Below are 20,304 nucleotides of genomic sequence, written 5' to 3' on the forward strand. Positions count from 1 at the left end.
GCATACTTTCATATTTCAATGTTGCCAGCGGACAGAAAATACCTAAGGTTCATGATAGAGAGCAACCACTATCAATTCAAAGTACTCGCCTTCGGCATTGCCTTGTCGCCAAGGGTGTTTACGAAGGTCCTGGCAGTGGCAGCAGCACACCCGCGCAGGCTATCCCTCCCTGTTTACCCTTACCCCGACGACTGTTTCATAACAGGGGACTCTTAAGAGACATGCCTAGTAAATACTCAAAGGACTATAGACCTCCTTTTCAGTCTGGGATTCTTCATCAGCGAGTAGAAATCCAGCTTAGACCCCAGTCAAGCCAAGAAATTCCTATGGGCTCTGATTCAGACAAAGGAGGGTCTCGTCTTCCCCTTCAACGAGAGGGTTTAGAACATGCCGTCTCAGATCCCTCAATATGTAGCCAGTCGGGAAGTGACTGTACGCAAGGCAATGTGCTTGCTAGGTATGATGGCGTCATGCATTTACTTAGTTCCCCATGCCCGGCTGCGCATGCGTCCCATGCAAGAGTGGCTCAACAGGCCAGCGGACAATGGGAAGATCTGGTTGTCTCGCCAGCCCTCGTTCTCTCTGCAGTGGTGGTTGAGGGAAAACCTCTTGAAGGGGAAAACCTTCACCCCTGCAGTAGAAGCCACTCCTACGACACTCATCTCTCATGAGGTGGGGTGGGGGGGGGGCCCCCTCACCTGCTTCAGCAGACAGCGCATGGAGTGTGGTCCCCTCAGTTAGCATCCAACCATATAAATCTGTTAGAGCTATTAGCAGTATTCAAAGCACTGAAGGCCTTTCAGACTTGGCAACAGGAGAAGACAGTTCTGGTCCTGACAGACCGCACCACAACCATGGATTACCTAAACAAACGGGGGGGGCACACTCTCTCCAGGGCTATTCAAGCTGTCCCAGAATATTTGGATGTGGGCTCTCAAACACAAGATGTTTCTAGTGTCCCAACACGTTCCAGGAGAACTCAATCTTCTAGTGAATGTGCTCAGCAGAGATTTCCCACTGCCCGTAGAATACGAATGGCGTTTGCACGAAGACATCGTCTCCAACCTCTTCGCAGAAAGGGGCTTCCCAGAGAGCGACCTGTTCGCAACTCAGGACAACGCCCAATGCCGAGACTACGCCTCCAGGTACCCACAGAACCGCTCCAAGGGGAACGGACTCTGGATAACTGTCAGGGAAATGTGTCTTCCCCTCCCTGACTCCCCTACTCAACAAGATAGTACACAACATGCACCATGAACCAGTCACCATGATATTGGTGGCCCCCATGTGAGCCCGACAACCCTGGTTCACTCATCTCAGGACGGGTGGGGGTGGGTTGGGAAGATGTTGCACCCATGCATTCAAACTTTGAACTTAGCGGCCTAGCTCCTGAGGTCATAGTTTGGACACCTTCAGCTCCCTCAGAGTCCCATAGACTGTCACGACCCCTGCCCTAGGCCTGGATTGCCAGGCCAGGTGGCCTACTTCTAGTACCCCCATCAGGCCCTCAAGGGCCTTGACATTTGCCCCCAGACTCTCTTGGAGTCAGTCCTGGCGCCAGGCTCATGTGCTTAAGCAGTAATCTGGGCCCATAAGGACATTGCGCAACAACATGGATCCTTCCACATGGCTCCGTTACTGAACTATGCGGTCTAGCATTTTGGGTGTGGCAGGCCCAGAGACACCTGGGATGCCTGCAGGCTATATAAGCCACGCCTGGACTCCAGTACATGCTTCGCGTTACTTTGCAATCCAGCAACGTGCTGCTCATCGTGTTCAGCTGCATCTGCGAACCTCAGAAGAATAGCATCTGAAAAACAAAAGGACATCGTGAAAAGCAGCAGCTTACCTGTGATTCCACCGCAAGCTGCCCTCCGCTCCTGCAACCATCATCCATGGTACACCGAGCCGCCCGGATCGTCCAATATGCAAAAGGAGAGAAAAGGACATTAGACATTTTGCAATTGTGCCGGCAGCTTACCTCACGAATCGCCCATCGCCTTGGGACGACTTGCTCCAGGTGAGCACCGCAACCTATGAACAAAAGACAACAGGTTAGCAAAGGCAAGGCATCATAGCGCTGCGCATAGCGCCTACTTACCGCATCAAGGCGCTCTCAAGACACCATCACCTGTCGGCGAGGCCCAATTCAGCCAAAGTCCCAGAGCGAACTTCCGCGCATTTAAGGTGAGAGAAAGACATTATTTAAATCCAAGAAAGGCATACAGTATAACAGTAATAAGACCTACCTGAAAGACATTAAAGGGCTTGCATCAGTGAAGTACCTAGATCGCACTCGCCCACAAAGGACAACGCGCCCCTGCCAAGAAGGCAGGACGGAGAGCATGCCAAAACCTATAACAAGGTGAGGAAAGGTCCGGGGAGGGGCTGCGGGCATACAGGGTGTTGGGAGGCTCTTACCCCAGTTGCCCAGTCTTGAACATTGCCCACCTGTTTTCCAGGCAGAACTTCTCTGCTGATTATACCTGGGAGCAGCTGAGAAGGTCACCAGAGTCCCCACAGCTAGGTGGCGTCCCCGTGGATACTAGGTGAGCGTAACCTGGACATACTTGGGGAAGCTAGAAAACATAACACTCGTTCTTGCTATTCCAGTAAGTGGAAACGCTTTATCTGGTGTAATACAAAGGGTGTCAATCCCATTGACTGCTCGCCTACACATATTGTGTTGTACCTAACTCGTTTGTTAGACTCGGGACTGGTTTTTAATTCTATAAAGGTCCATCTAGCTGCTCTCTCAGCCTACACTACATCACAGCAGAAGGTGCTGTGGTGGAAGATGCCTGTTATGGAAGGGATGTAGAGAATGTATTCCCCCCCCCCCCCCATTTCTCAACCAGCTCACGGATGGGACCTAAATGTGGTTTTAACCAGGCTCATGGGATCTCCCTTTGAGCCAATGCATAAAGCAAGTCAAAAAGACCTTACTTATAAAACAGCCTTCCTAGTGGCTATCGCTTCTATTAGAAGGGCTAGCGAACTACAGGCCCTCTCAGTCCTAAAACCTTTTGTTAGTCCACAAGGATAAGGTGGTTCTGCGCACTCATCCCAGGTTTGTGCCAAAATACATTTCAAAGTTCCATGTGAACCAATCAATTGAACTACCCACTTTCTTCCAGAATCATACTAGCATGGCATAAAGAAGCCTGTGCACAGGCCAGCCATGTTTTATCTGGAAAGACCGAAACCACTGAGGAAGACGAACCTGTTTTTTGTTTCAGTGGCTGCTGGTAGAAAAGGGGATCCTGTCTCTAAATCAGCTATCTCAAGGTGGATTGCACACTTTGCTATACTCTTGCTAAGAGAACTGCCCTTCAAGCCTAGAGTACATTCTACTCGAGGCACTGGGGCTTCCATAGCTTTCATTGCAAATGTTCCCCTTGAGTAAATTTGTAAAGCGGCAACCTGGAGTTCTGTACACTACACACCTTTACAAAACACTATTGCCTAGACACACATTCTAGATCTGATTCTCATGTGCGACAAGCAGTATTAAGGCATCTTTTCACTACTGTTCCTTATCACAACCCACCTCCAACTCTGGGTACTGTTCGCTAGTCTATGCACAGCATGTGATTCTAAGCAGATTAACAAGCATCAGAAGACATGCATTATTCACCATAATAGCATTTCTGATTGTATCTGCTTAGATTCACATGCGCCCTCCCTACCTCCCTGCTTTGGGTGGAAGGAACATAGACGTCTTATTACTTTCTCTCTTCATGTACTCACTCACAATAGCCTTGGTCTCCCTCTTGGCAGAAAAAATACAATCGGAGGGGCGTCGGCGCGTGAGGGATTTTGGGTACACTACACATTCCGATAGGGATGGTGTTAGACACGACTATGCTGATGTCCCTTTTCGGTCCCCGAAAGATGAGATGCAATACTCTGCGGTTACCACTGGATGTCGGACCATATGCACAGCATGTGAATCTAAGCAGATACAATCATCAGAAATGCTATTACGGTCAGTAATGCATGTCGGGGTTTCCTGATTAAACAATTAATTTATTTAACGGTCAGTTATATAAGCCAGAAGCAAAACATGTAACACTTGTAGTACACTTCAAAACACACTGTTTCTCTAAATGAGATGAACACCCATTGGGGATGACACACAGACCCTTCCTCCACCATCAGGTGACTTAAATAGCTAGGGCGCTGTGCACATTGATTCATCACTGGTACATTTAGAGCAGTACTGAGTTTGGGGTGTAAAGGATTAGATATGCGAATAAAACGAAGGTTAACAAATGGTTCATAAACTGGTAAGTACTTTTTAAATCCTCCAATGCAAAGTAAATTAACCCTTTCCTGGAGGAAAGGCAAAAGCACAAAGTCAGAGGTAGAGTCTCTCCGGGAGCCAGGACAGTCCATGTTAGTTGAACAGTCTAGGGGAACTGAAGGTCTTCTTGCAGGTAAGTAAAAGTATTGCCCAATGTTTTTAGAAAAGTGTGTAGAAATAGATTCACTTGAAGGGCCACAAGCTGGGAGGCTTATGAGGTGCAACTCTGCAATGGCAACCAAGACAAGTCTAGACTGAGAACAAGTAAGGCTACACAACAAAAGGCAAGTCCTCTTAGGATTACAGTGCCTTTGGTTAGAAGAAAGGGTCCCAGCTGGCTTCTGTTCCTGTGTGGCTCTGCAGATCCTGTTGTTCCTGGGTCTCAGTCTTGGGGACAATAGGGAGAACTCTGGGGACTCCTGCAACACAATGGGAAGGTTGGTGGCAGCAGGGGCCAAACTTCAATTCAGCGTCACTTTGCAGTTTCAGCTGCTCGCGTCTCAGCAAATAGCACCACTGTGGTCTATGGGATACCACTCTAGACTTTTCTTGCATCTAGGGTCCAGCACTCTGTTGAGGTGGCTTAGGTTTGGTCAGTCCTGCTTCGTGGGAGTCTGAAGGATCTTCCTGGAGCTCGGGCCAGACTTAAAAGCGATGCACTCTATCTTGCGTTCCTCTCCCTGACACTTTGGTTCCTGCAGCAGTGGACGTACAGCCAGCTCCGAGAGGATGTACAGACGAGTACACTTTGGGGTTGATTGGTCCCACCAACCCAAGGGGAGAAGTCGTCCTTGCAGGGCTTCTCTAGTCGAGGCAAATTCAGAGTGTCAGCACAGCAGCAGGGTTTCACTAGGCAAACCAACGGTCCAGGAGTTGCAGCAGGTGTCTCTTCCAAGTAGTTCTTCGGATTCCTTCGTCCAGTGGTAGACTCTGCCTTCCAAGCGAAAAGCCTTGCCTTTTATGCAGGTTTCTCCCATTCATTCCAGCCTAGCTGTCAGTCACCCAGAAGGGTGGCTGTCCTCCAAGGACAGCCCTTCAGCCAATCACCCATCGGTGCATTCCTGTAACCAAGCACAGGGAGTTTGGGCACCTCCCTCACTTCCTGCCCCTGCAAAACACGCTGGAGCCAGGGGCAGGTTTCACCATTGAATCCCGCCAAAGACAAAACCACCAAAGGGACCAAACCTGGTCTGGGGCACAGAGAAGGACCTTTCCAACAAGAAATGGTGAAAAAAGATGACTGGGCCATTTTGACAAAATGGGTGCCTTACTGCAGCTGCAATTGCAGCCCGCGGTAGAAACGCACAATGGTAGGAAAGAGTAAAGAGTAAACCACTGCCACCAGCCGTTAATTGTAGAAAGGGTAACGTAAAAATGAGAAGCTATCCCCTTCAGAACCCTATTGTAAGATGGTGTGTGCTGGGTCTAGAAAGTTACAAAATGTAAGTAAAGTCAATTTCACTAGACTGCTCTTGGAAACAGTTTCACCAAGAGACAGTGTTTAAACATTTGGGAAGTCTAAGAGACTTCCCTGTGCCACTGCACTGAAGGTGCTGTGTGTCACAATGTAAAGATGATGCCTATGGAGTTTGTCAGACTCCAAAGTCAAAAGAAACGGAGTCCAAATCACAGAAATACATGCTGGAGTGGGAAAAAGGTCTCTCTCTCTCCAGGTTAGAACTTAAAAATCTTAAAGTCCAGCAAAAAGAGCTGGGGGTTTCTTAGGTAGAAGGGAATTTGCACATTTCTGAGAATTCTCCCTAACAGCCGGAGTCTCCCTTCGCCACGTTTTTAGCACGGGACAAGGCAGGATTCCCAAATGCAGCACACTCCTGGGCTGCTTCTGCACAAGCTTAAAGTTCCTTTTCTCAGGATCGGGGCCTTCTGTGCCAAGGCTCTTTCTCATGGAAAGTCTCTTGCTTCAGAGGGCCTGGTACGCCAAAACAACATAACACCAGTTCCTCCTTTATCTTTTGCGTTGGGTGATTACCCTTCACCCTTGGATCCCCTCAGCCGGGCTCTGATCCTTCTCTGCACTCAGTCTCCCTCAGTCGGGCTCAGACCAACCAGAGCACTTGCCAATCCAAACAGGCTTCCAAAGTGCGATCTTGTCTTGCTGGGTCACTGTAGCTTACGGCAAGCGCAGTTTTCACACATTCACAGTTCGTACAGCATTTTCCTCAGCCAGCTGCAAACACCTGTTTCACAATGTTAAAACCTTGGCAATGGGTTAAGGACTTTAGATTGTACAAGGGATTTGGCTCGACCCTTGTATAACCACCTTAACTCTCTATACTGGCCTTCCCTATGGCCTCTTGGCTCTTGTAGATTGCTTTCTTCCCAATATTCAATATAGTCTTTGCTCGTAAGAGGTGTACTGTTAGGCAAGATTGTATGCAGTCTCCCTGTAGCAAGACTACACCAGTCTTGCTCTCTTGGTATTCGGTCACCCACCTATTTGTATAGGTCTGTACTACACAAGTTGGTAGTGTGACTGAGCAGCCAGACCTATCTCAAGAGGGGTAAATGTGTGCTGTAGCATCGAAATCCACACATACAAGTATCCAAATAACACTTCCACTCAAGGTTTTCTAGTAAAATAATTATTTAACTATCAGTTTTAAATAAGCATTCTTTAAAAAGGGCAGTGTGCAACAATAAAAATAACTTCATAACACGTTCTCAGAATCAAGATAAGCAAGTAGATACTCTTTAGATATGCTTCATACATTCTTCCTACACCCTGAGGTGACTAAATTACTAGGATAGTATTGGCATTTATATACACATGTTTACGCTTAGTAGAATTCTAAGGTTGTGGAAAAGGTTGGGAAAGGAAAAAGGTTAACGGGTTCTCAGAGCATGTGAGTACTTTTCAATCTCCCAATGAAGTCTAGATAGAATCTTTCCCAGCAATATTTAGTTAAACCAATGTATCATCTATGACTGACAGTTAGAATCAGTGAATGGATCAGAAGAGTCTGCAGGGAGCCAGGACAGCCAAAGTCAATTTGTACAATGTCTATGGAGCTGAGGCACTTATTAGATAGCACAAAAGTCTTGCACAAAGTTAGTTTGTAGAAAATCACTCTTGGGCCATTTGCTGTGTTAGGCTTGTGAAAGGCAGAGCTGAGATCAACTCTGTAAAAAGCAGCTACTGCAAGTCTCAAGTGAGCTAATGCAAGCTACGGACAAACAAGGTAAGTATCCCTTAGTCGTCAGCACAGTACCTTGGGTTAGAAGAAGAGGATCCAGCTGGCTTCTGTTGTGTTTGCAGTCTTGCAGATCTGGGTTTCTTGGCCTTCAGTCGTGGGGACAAGAGGGAGGACTCCTGCACTGCAGTTTGAACGTCTGCAGCAGCTACGGCCCTTTTCAGTTTAGCGGCACTTCACGGTTTTAGCTACTGACAAATGGCACCACCATGGATCTTGGACACTGTATGGGCTTGCTTCACTCCTTGAGTCTAGCACTCTGGTGAGGTGACTCGTACTTGAGCCGTCCTACTTTGGAAGGTTCCTCAGCATCTTCCTGGAGCTTCAGTCCAGCTCAAAGACAATGCACTCTACTACTGATTTCTCGACCCTTGGCACTCGGTTCCAGCAGCAGCAGCAAAGATGTACAGCCAGTTGGGGAAGGTAATCCAGCAAAGTTTGTCTTGGGGTTAGTTGGTCCCACTAACCCAAGGGAAGAAGTTGTCCTTGTCGGAGCTTCTCTAGTCGATTCGGAAAAGCTGTTTCAGCACAGCAGGAGGGCTTCACCGGGCAGTTCAACGGTCCAGGAGGATGCAGCAAGCGTCTCTTCACGATTCCTTTGTCGGATGTTTCACCCAGTGTCAACTCGGTCTTCTGTTAAAGAAGCATCGCCTTTTATGCAGGTTTCTCCAGTTCATGCACAGCCTAGCCTTAACTCGCACACCAGGTTGGCTGTCCTGCAGGGTGCTGTGCAAGGACAGCTAGCCAGCCAATCGGTTCATTTAGGTAACCGACCTGGAGAGAGCGAGACCCTTTTTCCTACTGTGTACAGAGTTTCTTTTTGTTGTGGAGTCTGACAAACTCCATAGGCATCATCTTTCACATTGTCACACAGCACCTTCAGTGCAGTGACACAAGGACGTCTTTCAGATTTCCTAAAGGTTTAAATATATTCACTGGGATAAACTACTGTTTCCCAGAGCAGTACAGTGAAATTGACTTTACTTATATTTGTAACTTTCTAGACCCAGCACACACTATCTTACAATAGGGTGCTGGATGGGTTATTTAGTATCCCCGTTGTCTAGCTTCTCATGGAACATTTTTGTTACCCTTTTCTCACTGAATGGCTGGTGGCAGTGGCTTACTTTTTACTACCATTATGGGATTTTACCGTGGGCAGCGTTCGCTGTTTGTCAAAATGGCCCCGGTCTTCTTTTTTCTCTATTTCTTGGTGGAAAGGTCCTTCTTGAGATTTACTCTGCGCGCCAAACCAGGTTTGGTCCCTTTGTTCATTTTGCCTTAGGCGGGATTCACGAGTGAAGCCCGCCTCTGACTCCAAGGTGTCTGGCAGGGGCAGGAAGCAAGGGAGGTGCCGAAACTCCCTGTGCTTATTCTCCTAGGAGACAGGAATGCACTCTTAGGTGATAGGCTGGCTGGCTGGCAAGGGCAGCCACTCTGCCTGGTGACTGACAGCTAGGCTGGAATGAATGGGAGCAAGCTGCATAATAGGTGAGGCTTTTTTGGCTTGGAAGGCAGCGTCGACCACTGGACGAAGGAATCCGAAGAAGAACTTTAAGAGGACGCCTGCTGTAACTCCTGGACCGTCGGTTGCCTGGTGTAGCCCTGCTGCTGTGCTGAAACTCCAAATTCGTATCGACTGCTGGACTCCCAGGAAGCAGGACTGACCGAGCCTGAGCCCCCTCAACAGAGTGCGGGACCCAAGAAAAGCCCATCTCGACAGCCAGGAACCACGTTATTGCTATTTGCGGTAGCCGCGAGGTGCTGAGACACCGAAGTGCCACTTGTTTGAAGATTGCCGGTTGCAACCGGTGACCATTTCATTGCAGTGCAGGAGTCCCCAGAAGTACTCCCTCTTGTCCCTACGACTGAGGCCTACGAATAGTGAGAGCTGCACAGGAACAGAAGTCATCTGCTGCACTATCTCTTGTTGTGTAGCCACTTTTCCTCGGTTGCATTTGTCGAGTTTCTATCAGCTTCTTTACTTCACAAGCCTAATCGGCTTCTGGCCCTACTTTGATTTCTTCTATTCTACAAAGACCTTTTAGACATTGAAAAATACTTTCTACATACCTGAAAGAAGTGCTTCAGTTACCTTGACTTTTGCTAACTTAACATAGGCTGAATGACTCTTATCTCTTATGCTTATGTGTTTTGCCTTCCTTCCAGGAAAGGGTTAACTAACTTTGCATTGGGGGGTTGTTTTGAAAGTACTTACCTACTTAAGAATAATTGTGTGAATACTTGCTTTATTCTGAACTCTCTTCTCTTTAACGCCAATGCAACAGTGATATATTAATGCCAACTGCTCCCTAGCTATTGAAGTCACCTGACTGTGTGGTGTAGGTAGCGCCTGTGTCATGCCAAATGGGTATTTGCTGATTTAGAAAACTAAGTGTGTATTTTTGGAGTGTATTTGTGTTACTTTATATTGCTCTCTTCTGAAGAAGGCTTATTCTAACAGACTGATAAATTAATAATTGTTTAATCAAGAAACCTTGTGTGTAAGAGTTTATTTGAATGCTTGTCACTGAATCTATGTACATCGCCCCTGCAGCTCACATTGACCCCTCTTGAGATAAGCCTGGCTGCTCAACACGCTACCAACCTGTGTAGTATAGACTTATACCAAAGGTTGTGTTCCTATTGCCAGGAGGTCAGGGTTGTTGTAGTGCAACCACAGGGTGCACTACAACAACCCTGACCTCCGTTTGTTCCGTTAGGCATGCAATGTTGCCTAACGGAACAAAAGGGTTAAACCTGCTTTGGCGCTCAGAGTAAAACACAAAGACCTCACAAACAAGAAATGGTGAAAAAAGACGACCGGGTCCATTTTGACAGTGGTCACCCATAGGTGCACTACTGCAGCTAAGGGTTCAGCCTGCGGTAGAAAGCACAATGGTAGGAAAATTAAACCACTACCACCAGCCATTTAAAGTCGTGAAGGTAACATAAAAAATGTAGGAAAAGGTGCTACTTAGTAACCCCCCAGCATGCCACATAGGATGGTGTGTGCTGGACCTAGATAGGAAAAAGATAAGTAAAGTCAATTTCACTTTTCTACTCTTGGGAACAGTAATTCACCCAAGAGAAGGTATTTAAACCTTAAAAGAAATCTGAAGGATTTCCAAAAACAAAGGAAATACAGAATCCAAATCAGATCAAAATACATGAGTGAGAAAAAGTTCCCACTCGCTCCAGGATTAAAATTAAAAAGTTCTAAAGTCCAGCAAAAGCACTGGGGGGGTCTTCTAAGGTTGAATTGGCACAAATTAGAATTGTCCCTAACCGGTACCAGCCAGAGACCTTAGACGCACCCAAGTGGCACTGGACCACTATCTCTGGTACCAATGTGTTCACAAAAGACCTTCTGATTATCTTCTTACTGTTGCCACTGCAACCTTGCCCTCCACACAGTTCGGTTGACTATCCACTTCTTCCGACTCAACGGCTGTGCTGCACTCGTTGTCAGTTTCCTTTGCTGTGGGAGTTGAGGACAGTACCACAATGGCAACCATGTCTCCCCACCCTGGCTATCAGTGCGGGGAGGGGCTCCTGTACCGCTGACATCTGTCTCACCATGGGCCCGCTGCGATCCTGGTCTTGTTTCTTTCATCTGAGGTTTTGTGGGTCTGGGTTGAAAAGGGCAAGGGCAATTCCGTCCTTGGTGTCCTTTCAGGTCTCGCCACTGTTCGTCTCCGTTTGACCTGCCGTCCTTGAATGGCTGCTTCCTCGTGCGTTGGGCCTTGGTCGGAGTGTGATCTTGTGTTCCTCCTTTTATCCCTATGGAGAAGGGTAAGGGTAGTCTGGTGTGTGTAGTTGCCCGATTCTGCCCGACTCTGCCCGACTCTTGTGTTTGGACATGTCAGGTAAACGGCTTGGATATTCAGTTGTCGTTCACGCTGTGAGAAAGTGTTCATGTTGGAAAAGGGGGGTGCAGAGAGTTTCTAAGTTGCCTACTGGGCAGGATGTGGAAAAGGTGTCAAAAGGAAGGGTATACTGTGTCTCAACCTTCAGTGTCCCACCTCCACTCCCCGAAACAGCCCATCCAGGTGAGCCTCCCGCACTGATCCACCCACAGGAACTGGATCCAATAACGATGGCTGTGTCCTGGCCACCTCAATGTTAGATCCCAGGGACTAGCGGGTGAGACGGGTTTTTCACAGCGTTTTTTGTTATTGGTAAGACTCCTTTGATATATGGGTACATTCTTTCATGGGAATAGCTGCTGGATATTTTTTAGTTTGATCACTTTCTTCTCTAAATTGACTTCTGTAAACTCTTGGAAATTTCTAGTTGCCTTGATTATAAATATTTTGTAAATACTGGTCTTAAATACTGGAGTTGAGTTGAACTGGTCTCACCAGTATTTCTCGCTTCTAAAACTCATTGTGAAATGTGTAATATGGATCAGTCCATCTATATTACATTTATTGCCAATAAAACTCAAATCTTTAATGAATTGTAACTGGTCAAGGAAAATGTTTTCCGATACAAATGATTACGCTTCTCTGGACAGCATTAGCTTAATTTCCATCATGTGGAATTAAGGGCTTCATCACATTGTCATTTCCTTAGCTTTTCACCAATTCCCTACTTTAGCATGCAGAGCCAAAGCCCTGCACCAACACATGATTAAGTTCATAGTTTACAAATTTCAGTTAACCTTAAGTACCTCAGACCTTTCAATGCATTTGGCATCTTAAGTTTGACATCCATCTTTCCATAATTATGAAATTAAATGCGGTACCATGTACTGTACCTTCATATTTTTGTTAGTAAAACCTAAACGTTTTGTTGATCTGTAAGCCACTGTCTAGTTTTGAAGTTGAGTGCAGTGCGTTTGTGGTCCATCTATGGTATAATGAAGTCTGCTGCTTTTTAAATTTGTACTGGACCCAATACACCCCCTTTTGAGGAAGTTTGAATGGGGATTAAACACATCAGTGTTTTCTTGTTTTCTTTATTTTTCATCCAGACGATGGAGTTGGCCCGCAACCCTGCGATGATGCAGGAAATGATGAGAAACCAGGACAGAGCTCTGAGCAACCTGGAGAGCATACCTGGTGGCTACAATGCTCTGCGCAGAATGTACACCGACATACAAGAGCCTATGTTTAGTGCAGCGAGAGAACAGGTACAGAGCAGAGTACGTGGCGTGTCTTTTTTTAATTAACTGTTCTGTTAACTGTCTGTTGTGCTCAATTTGTAAATCTTGAAAGGGTTCTTAAAAGTGCTGATGTCTGCTTTTTAGGCTCCAGTCTCTACATTGAAGTAAGTGACATAGATGGTTGTTGGGGAGAATTCTCAGAAATGTGCCAATTCCCTCCCAAAAGATTCTTGTCTGATTCAGAAACTGAGTTCTCAGTATTGAAGTGTATTTGTGTGTTACTATTATATTGCTCCCTTCTAAAGAAGGCTTTATAACTGACTGATAAATAAATTAATAATTGTTTATGCAAGAAACCTTAAGTGTAAGAGTTTATTTGAATCCTGTAACTGTGAATCTTTGTGTAACTCCACTACTGCTCACGGTTCCCCTCTTGAGATAAGCCTGGCTGCTCAACATGCTACCAAAACTGTGTAGTACAAGGTTATACCAAAGGTTGGGTTGCCTATACTTGTGGTCATAGTTGTTTGTATTGTTTCCAGAGGGTACTGTATTGAAACTTTGCCTAACAGAGGTGAAGTGCAGATTTCCAGCCATCCCAAGCAACAATCGATACTTTTGCTGTTCCTGGTAGTTTGCCCCGCTAGCTTATTTGGCAGGGAGGAGCAGTCACCAAAGCAAGATGCCAGGGACTGTGGTACCTTGCCTTCACTGGCATAAATATTGGTTAGACGAAGACCCCCCAGAAGGAGAAGTTTAGAGAGGGATGGTGTGCAAAAAGAACTAGTAGAGTTTGAAGGGTAGATCACAACAGAATCTGATATAATCTGTCCAGAGAGGCAGGAGGAAGTAATCCTGGATAAAAGGTACGATCATGAGGTGAATGGTCAAACGTGTAGGGTACAGCAATGTCTGGAGGATTGTTTCTACAGCCCAGCGTTCTGTTATTGCCCTCTACTTGGAATACTGACCGTTATAAGAAGCTCAAACTGTCAAGCTAGCATCCCTCATGTTGCAGGAGTAGCTTTTCTGACTGTGCAATGCCCGGTTACATACTCATACGCCCTGTCCCCTTTCCTCCATCCTTGTGTGCGTACCCCAAGAAAAGGTACGGGCGGGACCTTTGGCAGCGAAAAATGAGCTAACTGTTGGGAACGCCCCTGAGACACCACCCTACAGCACCTCACCCGAGTCTCTTTTTCCGCATGGACGGTGTTGGTCCTGGCAGCTAGCGCAGTAACTTTTTCAAATTGCCACATGCTCACCGTTCTTTATTTTTTTCCTTCTAATTTTTTCACCCCCCTTGTTGTCTTGCCTCCCCCACTGCATGTCAGCTACAGGAGGCTTCCAGAGATGCGCATTCTGCGATCGGTCATTCCTGGTCTCGGACCCCCATGCGCTCTGCTTGAGTGCCTGGGGCCTGACCACTGCTCGCACGCGTGCACCGCTTGCAGCTCTCTCGGTCACTGTTCCTTGAATTGTCTTTCCTGCTGGAGATAACGTCATTCTTCATCACCCGGTCATCTAAAGGACTTCATCGTCAGGACCTCTTGTTAAGAGAGGTGGGTCCTTTGTTCTCCTGGGCCTCCGGCTGGCAACGCTTCATGGGACTCTGTTACTGGCAGCAAACTCAATGCTGTTGAGGCAACCGGCTCCCAAGCTCAGGGGCTCTTCGGGTGATTCTTGGACAGACCTGAGGCCGTTGAGCCTACCGGCTCCCACGGGCTCTTACAGTGTTCCACTGAGGTGCGCTCTAGCTCATCCTCATCTTCTGCACCTGGATGCAAAGGGCTCTTGAGCTCTGGTTCCAGGTGGCAACCTGAGTCACGGTGCACTACGACTACCGGCTCCCCAGCTGAGGGCTTGCAGCTTATCTGAGCCGTGACAAAGACTATTTTACTATCAGCCTACAGACTGAGGGCGATCCTGTGGGCCCTCCTACTGGGGTCCGTGCCACCAGCTGTTCAGGCACAGAACAACTTCCTTTCTGTAGCTAAAAAGGTCTGGGAGAAGCCTCGAGCCAACACCCAACTGAAAAATAAATTAGACAGCCGGTTTCAGCTGTTGCATGGCCTCCTGGTGTCCCACACTCCTTAGTGGTGGCCTGTGGCGTCTTTGTGTTCAAAGCACTCCTTTTCGTCTTCCAAGGCTGGGCTCCCTCCAGCTGTTTGTCCAAGGTGGACAAGGCCCTAGAGTTCTTTGGCAGGAGATGTTGGCTCAACGCCGGTCTGCACCTGCGACAGGCTAACGCTGACACCCTCCTTGCTGTGGCAAACCAGAAGCTGTGGCGTGAGATTGGGGAGGTCCTGCTTGACCTTCCTCTGAAGAGTCAGGCCTCCTTCAAAGTGGGGCTGGCGGAGGGGCGCGCTGTTGTGCAGGATCTCATGGAGTCCTCGGTCTCGCATATCGACACAACCAGGAGAGGCATCTGCCTGGGTGTCGAGATGAAACGAATGGCCTGGGTGGACACCACAAAGTTCTTGAATTTGCAGGAGAGGATCCTAGACCTTGTGTTCGAAGGGACACAGACTTCTTTCATTCGTCCAGCGATGACGAGTTGACAAGACTTCAACGCAGACCGCCAAGTCCTTGGCCATCCTAACAAAGCGGTCCAAACGTCCTTTCCTCTGATCCAGGGCAGGTTACATTTCAAACCCCGCTCTTTTAGCGGCTTCAAGGGGTTCAGGGACCACGGGACACAGTGACGGGACATTCCCAGCGACTACAGGAGGGAGTGGCAGTGGACCTTGCAGGACTTTTTTTCGCTCATCCACCCCCACCTCGAATGCCAAAAAGCAATGGCGTCTTGGTCAGGGAACACAGCTCATCTGTGGAGGGTTTGGGGGGACGAGGGGGCGGCTGGTTCTCTTCCCGGACAGCTGGAAGCGTTTGTTCCAGGAGTCTTTGGATAATTTCAGTGGTCTCCATGGGCTTCAGCCTTCCTCTTTCTTTAACTCTACCCTCTTCTCCTTCCCTATTGCAGATAGGGTCACCTGCGCTGCTGCGGGGGATCCTTCTTCTTTTGGACATGCAGGCGGTGGAGCTGGTGCCTCAGTCAGACAAGGGCTGCTCTGCGTGCTACTCCAGGATTTTTGCAGTACCCAAGAACTACCAGGCCGGTCTGAGGTTAGCCCTGGACCAGTCGTTCCTCGATCTCTTTACCTTTCTAACGCTTCAAGATGATCACCCTAGCACACATTGTGGAGTTGCTGTGCACAGGGACTGGATGTGTTCCTTCGACCTCAAGGATCCATGTCTTCATGTTACGATTTACGAACCACACCGATTCCTTTGTTTCATGATTGTCACATCATTTCCAGTACAGGGTGCTGCCATTCTGCTTCATTTCGGCCCCTTCTGTGTTCATGAAGCTCTTGAAAGCGGTGGCTGGCCTCCTTTGCCTGGAGAGCCACCACCTATACCCCATTCTGGATGATTGGCTGGTGAGGGCCAGTTCTCCCGAGGAGGCGGTGCACTCTTGCCAGCATCTAGCAGATTTCTTCTGCCGCTGGGGTTTGCCCCTCAACCAGCGGAAATCCGAGTTGACACCTTCCTGGGACCTTCTGTTCCTCAGTTTGTTGGGACGGGGCGGTTAAATGGGTGTTCCCCACGATTGAAAGGCTTCAGTCCCTTCGAAAGGCGATTTGACACTTACTGGCCAACGTCTGCATGGTAGTACCAGCACCTTGTGGGCCTAATGGCGTCCTGTGCTTAGTGCGGCACGCCCCTCAAGATGAGGCTCCTTCAGCTCCACCTGGCGGCCAGTTGTAACCGGGAAACGGGGGTGCAATCAGACAGGCTGCCTATTGCTCTGTCCCTCCTGCCGGATCTTCACTGGTGGCTTATGGACTGCAATGTGTGTGTGGGAGTCCCCTTTACTGAGCCGGCGCCTACTCTGGTAGTGACAACGGATTTCTCCCTCAAGGGCTGGGGGCTACCCTGGATGGCTATTTGATCCACTGCTCTTGGTCCAGGACAGAGGCTCTCTTGCAAATCAATCTTCTGGAACTCATAGAAAAACCCTGAGCGCTAGGCCCACCTCTATCGGTCATCGGGGGCAAGGCGGTTCTGGTCAGGACTGACAATTCCACGACCATGTTCTACTTTAACAAGCAGGGCGGGCCCCTGTTAGGCAAGAGTGTATGTAGTTTCCCTGGGGGAGACTATATCAGCCTTGTCCTCTTGGCAATAGGTAACCCAACCTTTGGTATAGGCCTGTACTACACAGGTTGGTAGAGTGACTGAGCAGCCAGGCTTATCTCAAGAGGGGTAAATATGAGCTGTAGGGTTGTAACATGACATTCACAGTGACAGGAATTCAACACTTATACTCAAGGTTTCTTGATTAAAATAATAATGTATTAACTTAAGTCAGTTTTAAAATAAGCCGCCTTCAGAAGGGGGCAATATAAAACACTTAAATATAGTTCAAAAATACACTCTTTCAGTTAAGTAGGTAGATACCCTTTTGGGATGTTACACACACTTCCTGAACCCTGAGGTGATTTAAATTGCTAGGACACTGTGGACATGAATATATCACTTTTTACACTTAAACTGCACTACTGAAGTTATGTCAAAAAGGAACAGGTTAGGGAAGACAAAGGATAACAAGTTTCTCCAAACAGGTAAGTACTTCATAATCCCCAAATGAAATATAGGTTAACCAATTTCGAGCTATACAAGTAAAGTATGTATGACTTTTTGAGGGGCAGTTTAACAGAGTCAAAGGGGAGCTGAGGCACTTCTTGAAGATGGCACAAAAGTCTTGCAGAAGGTGAGTTTTTGCAGTAAAAGAATCACTGTTCGGCCACAAGCTGGGAGCCTTGTGAAAAGCAAAGATGCAAGCAACTCTGCAAAGGGAAGCGAAATGCAAGTCTCCAGTGAGAGCATGCAAGCTACACACAACAAGAGGTAAGTACCCCTAGTTATACATTATGTAGAGTCTGAAGAAAAAGGTCCAGCTGGCTTCTGTTCCTGTTGTAGTCCTGCATATCCTGTTTCTGGGCCTCAGTTGTGGGGACAAGAGGGAGGACGTCTGGGACTCCTGCACTACGGTTTGAAGGTCGGCGGCAGCAATGGGTACAATTCAGATCAGCTGCACTTTACAGTTTTAGCTACTCGCAATGGCACCACTGCGGTTCTTTTTTATACCTCGTGGACTCTTTGCTTCAGGGGTCTAGCACTCTGAGGTGGCTCAGGCTTGATTAGTGCTGCTTCGAGGGAGTCTTTAAGATCTCCCTGGAGCTTGTTTGGCTTAAAGGCGATGCACTCGATTTTGGTGTTAGAGTCCCCTGGCACTCGGTTTTTGCAGCATCAAAGTACAGCCAGCAGGGAGAGGGGTTCCAGTCGAATTTGTCTAGGGCTCAGTTGATCCCACCAACAGGGGAGATGTCCTTTCCGGGCTTCTCTAGTCGATTCAAAATATGGAGCTTCAGCACTGCAGCAGGGCTTCAACGGGCAAACCAACGGTTCAGGAGGGTGCAGCAAGCTTCTCTTCCAGTTTCTTCTTTGGGTCCTTCGTCCAGTGGTGTTAGGGAGAATTCTCAAAATGTGTTAATTCATCTCTACCTTGGAGACCCCGAGCTCTTTTGCTGAACCGTAGGCATCATCTTTGTGTCACACAGCACCCTCATTGCAGTGACACAGGGATGTCTTTTTAGACTGCCCAAATGTTTAAATGCCAGTTCTGGGATGAACTACTGTTTCCCAGAGAATGTAAGGTTGAATTGACTTTACTAGTCTTTTTAAATTCCTAGACCCAGCACACACTATCTTCCTAAAGTGTGCTGGAGGGGTTACCTAGTATCCCCTGTGTCTAGAAACTCATGTAGCAGTCGAATGCTACCCTTTTCTATCGAAATGGCTGGTGGCAGTGGTTTTACAACAAACTACCATGATTTTCCCCGACCGTGAACACCGGCAGCAAAAAATCGCAGGAGACATGTTTTTCAAGATGTCGCCTTAAGCCCCTTTGTTTAAACAGGTCACAGCCTTTTTTCACCATTTCGTTTTTTACATTTTTTTTTAATTGGTTTATTACAAACCTTTAAAAAGAAAACCGGAAGGGCAAGAAAAAATAACATGCATTTCTCCAACTCCCTTTCTGTGGATTTTGAAGTACATTTGCTCTTAAAGATACTAGAGTGGACCCCCTGCAACAACTGGACCGTTGGTTTGCCCGGTGAAGCCCTGCTGCAGGTCCGAATTGCCAAGTTCATTTCGACGGAGAAGCCCCTTCAAGAACGACTTCTTCCTTTGAGTTGCTGGGACCAATCGGCTCGTAAGCTACCTGGATACCATTCTCGAAGCTGGTTAGGATTAACAAGGGGGAAGGACACCAGCTTGTGTGCTTGAAGAACAGCTACTCGAACTGAAGTGACTCCATTTTGTCTGCGTTTTACGACGATCCCGTGCAGTGCAGGAGTCCCCAGATGTTCTGCCTCTTGTCCCTACGACTGAGGCTCAGGAACAGTGAGATCTGCAGGAACTGCCAGGAACCAACGTCTTCAGCTGCATCTTTTGCTTCATACTAAGATACTGTGCCAACCCGATTTAAGAACGCTTCTCTCGTTCTCTCGCTGTGAAAGTTCGTGGAACTTTCCCAACTAACAGGCTTAATCAGCTTGTGACCCAACATATGATTCTTTTTCGTACAAACTACTTTTGAGAACTTTGGCAAAGACTTTACTGTTTACTTCAAGAACTGCTCTTTCCTAGACACTAGTCCATTGACTTTGGCCCATGCCTATTGAACTGAATCAAGTCCTGTAGTGAACTATAACTATTTGCCCTGCATAAGAAAGTATTTGTAATCTATTCTGCTAACTTTTTAGCTCCCATTGAAAGTTACTGAAATGCCATTTTGCTCCTAATTCAGCTAAGCTTAATTTGTTCACAAATGTATTGGTTTGCTATTGAAGTGCTTGTGTATAATAAGTTGCCTCCTTCTAGTGAATGTTTTCTAAATGATTGTGTAATAAATTAATAAGTGTTTAGCAAGAAACCTGGAGTACAAGTGTCTACTTGAACCACTGTGATTGTAAGACCTCTGTGTAACCTCTTGTACTGCTCACATTCCCTCTTGAGATAAGCCTGGCTGCTCAGCTCACTACCACAAAACTGTGTAGTACAGACTTGTACCAAGTGTTGGTTTTTGCTTACACCTGTAGTCCCAATTGTATGTGGTGGTCCCAGAGGGGGTACTGCATGCAATTCTGCCTAACACGTGGTTGAGTCTGTCTTCCTTGCAAAAGATCTCCCCTTTTATACAAGTTGTTCCCATTAATTCTCAGCCTAGCGGACACTCCCACAGCAGGGTGGCTGTCCTCCAAGAACAGCCATCCGGCCAATCATCTTTGGGGTCCATCCCTGTAAGTAAGGAGACTAAGCACAGGGAGTTTCGGGCACCTCCCTTGCTTCCTTTCCTGCCAGACAAGCTGGAGCCAGAGACTGGCTTCTCCAGTGAATCCCGCCTAAGACAAAACTAACGAAGGGATCAAACCTGTTTTGGTACACAGAGTAAATCTCAAGAAGGACCTTACAAACAAGAAATTGCGAAAAAAGGACGGGTCCTTTTTGACTAAATGGGCACCAATGGGTGCAATGCTGTAGCTTGGAATGCAGTCTGCAGTAAAATTGCACAATGGTAGGACAAATTAAACCACTGCCACCAG

The 20,304-nt window shown here is 47.4% G+C and overlaps 1 protein-coding gene across 4 annotated transcripts in view; it reads left to right on the forward strand.

Annotated features, from left to right (window-relative positions):
- The window catches only part of UBQLN4 (ubiquilin 4), a 404,884-nt gene that overhangs the window by 247,152 nt on the left and 137,428 nt on the right, over window positions 1-20,304 (forward strand). For 2 of the 4 annotated variants that reach the window (XM_069607136.1, XM_069607138.1), the window contains exon 5: window positions 12,497-12,667. In XM_069607136.1, coding sequence (XP_069463237.1) covers window positions 12,497-12,667 — 171 coding nt within the window. The remainder of the gene's footprint in view (window positions 1-12,496; window positions 12,668-20,304) is intronic. The other 2 variants (XM_069607139.1, XM_069607137.1) reach the window with 1 other exon arrangement.

Source organism: Ambystoma mexicanum, chromosome 1p, assembly GCF_040938575.1.
Source record: "Ambystoma mexicanum isolate Mex_15411 chromosome 1p, UKY_AmexF1_1, whole genome shotgun sequence".
Classification (NCBI taxonomy): Eukaryota; Metazoa; Chordata; class Amphibia; order Caudata; family Ambystomatidae; genus Ambystoma; species Ambystoma mexicanum.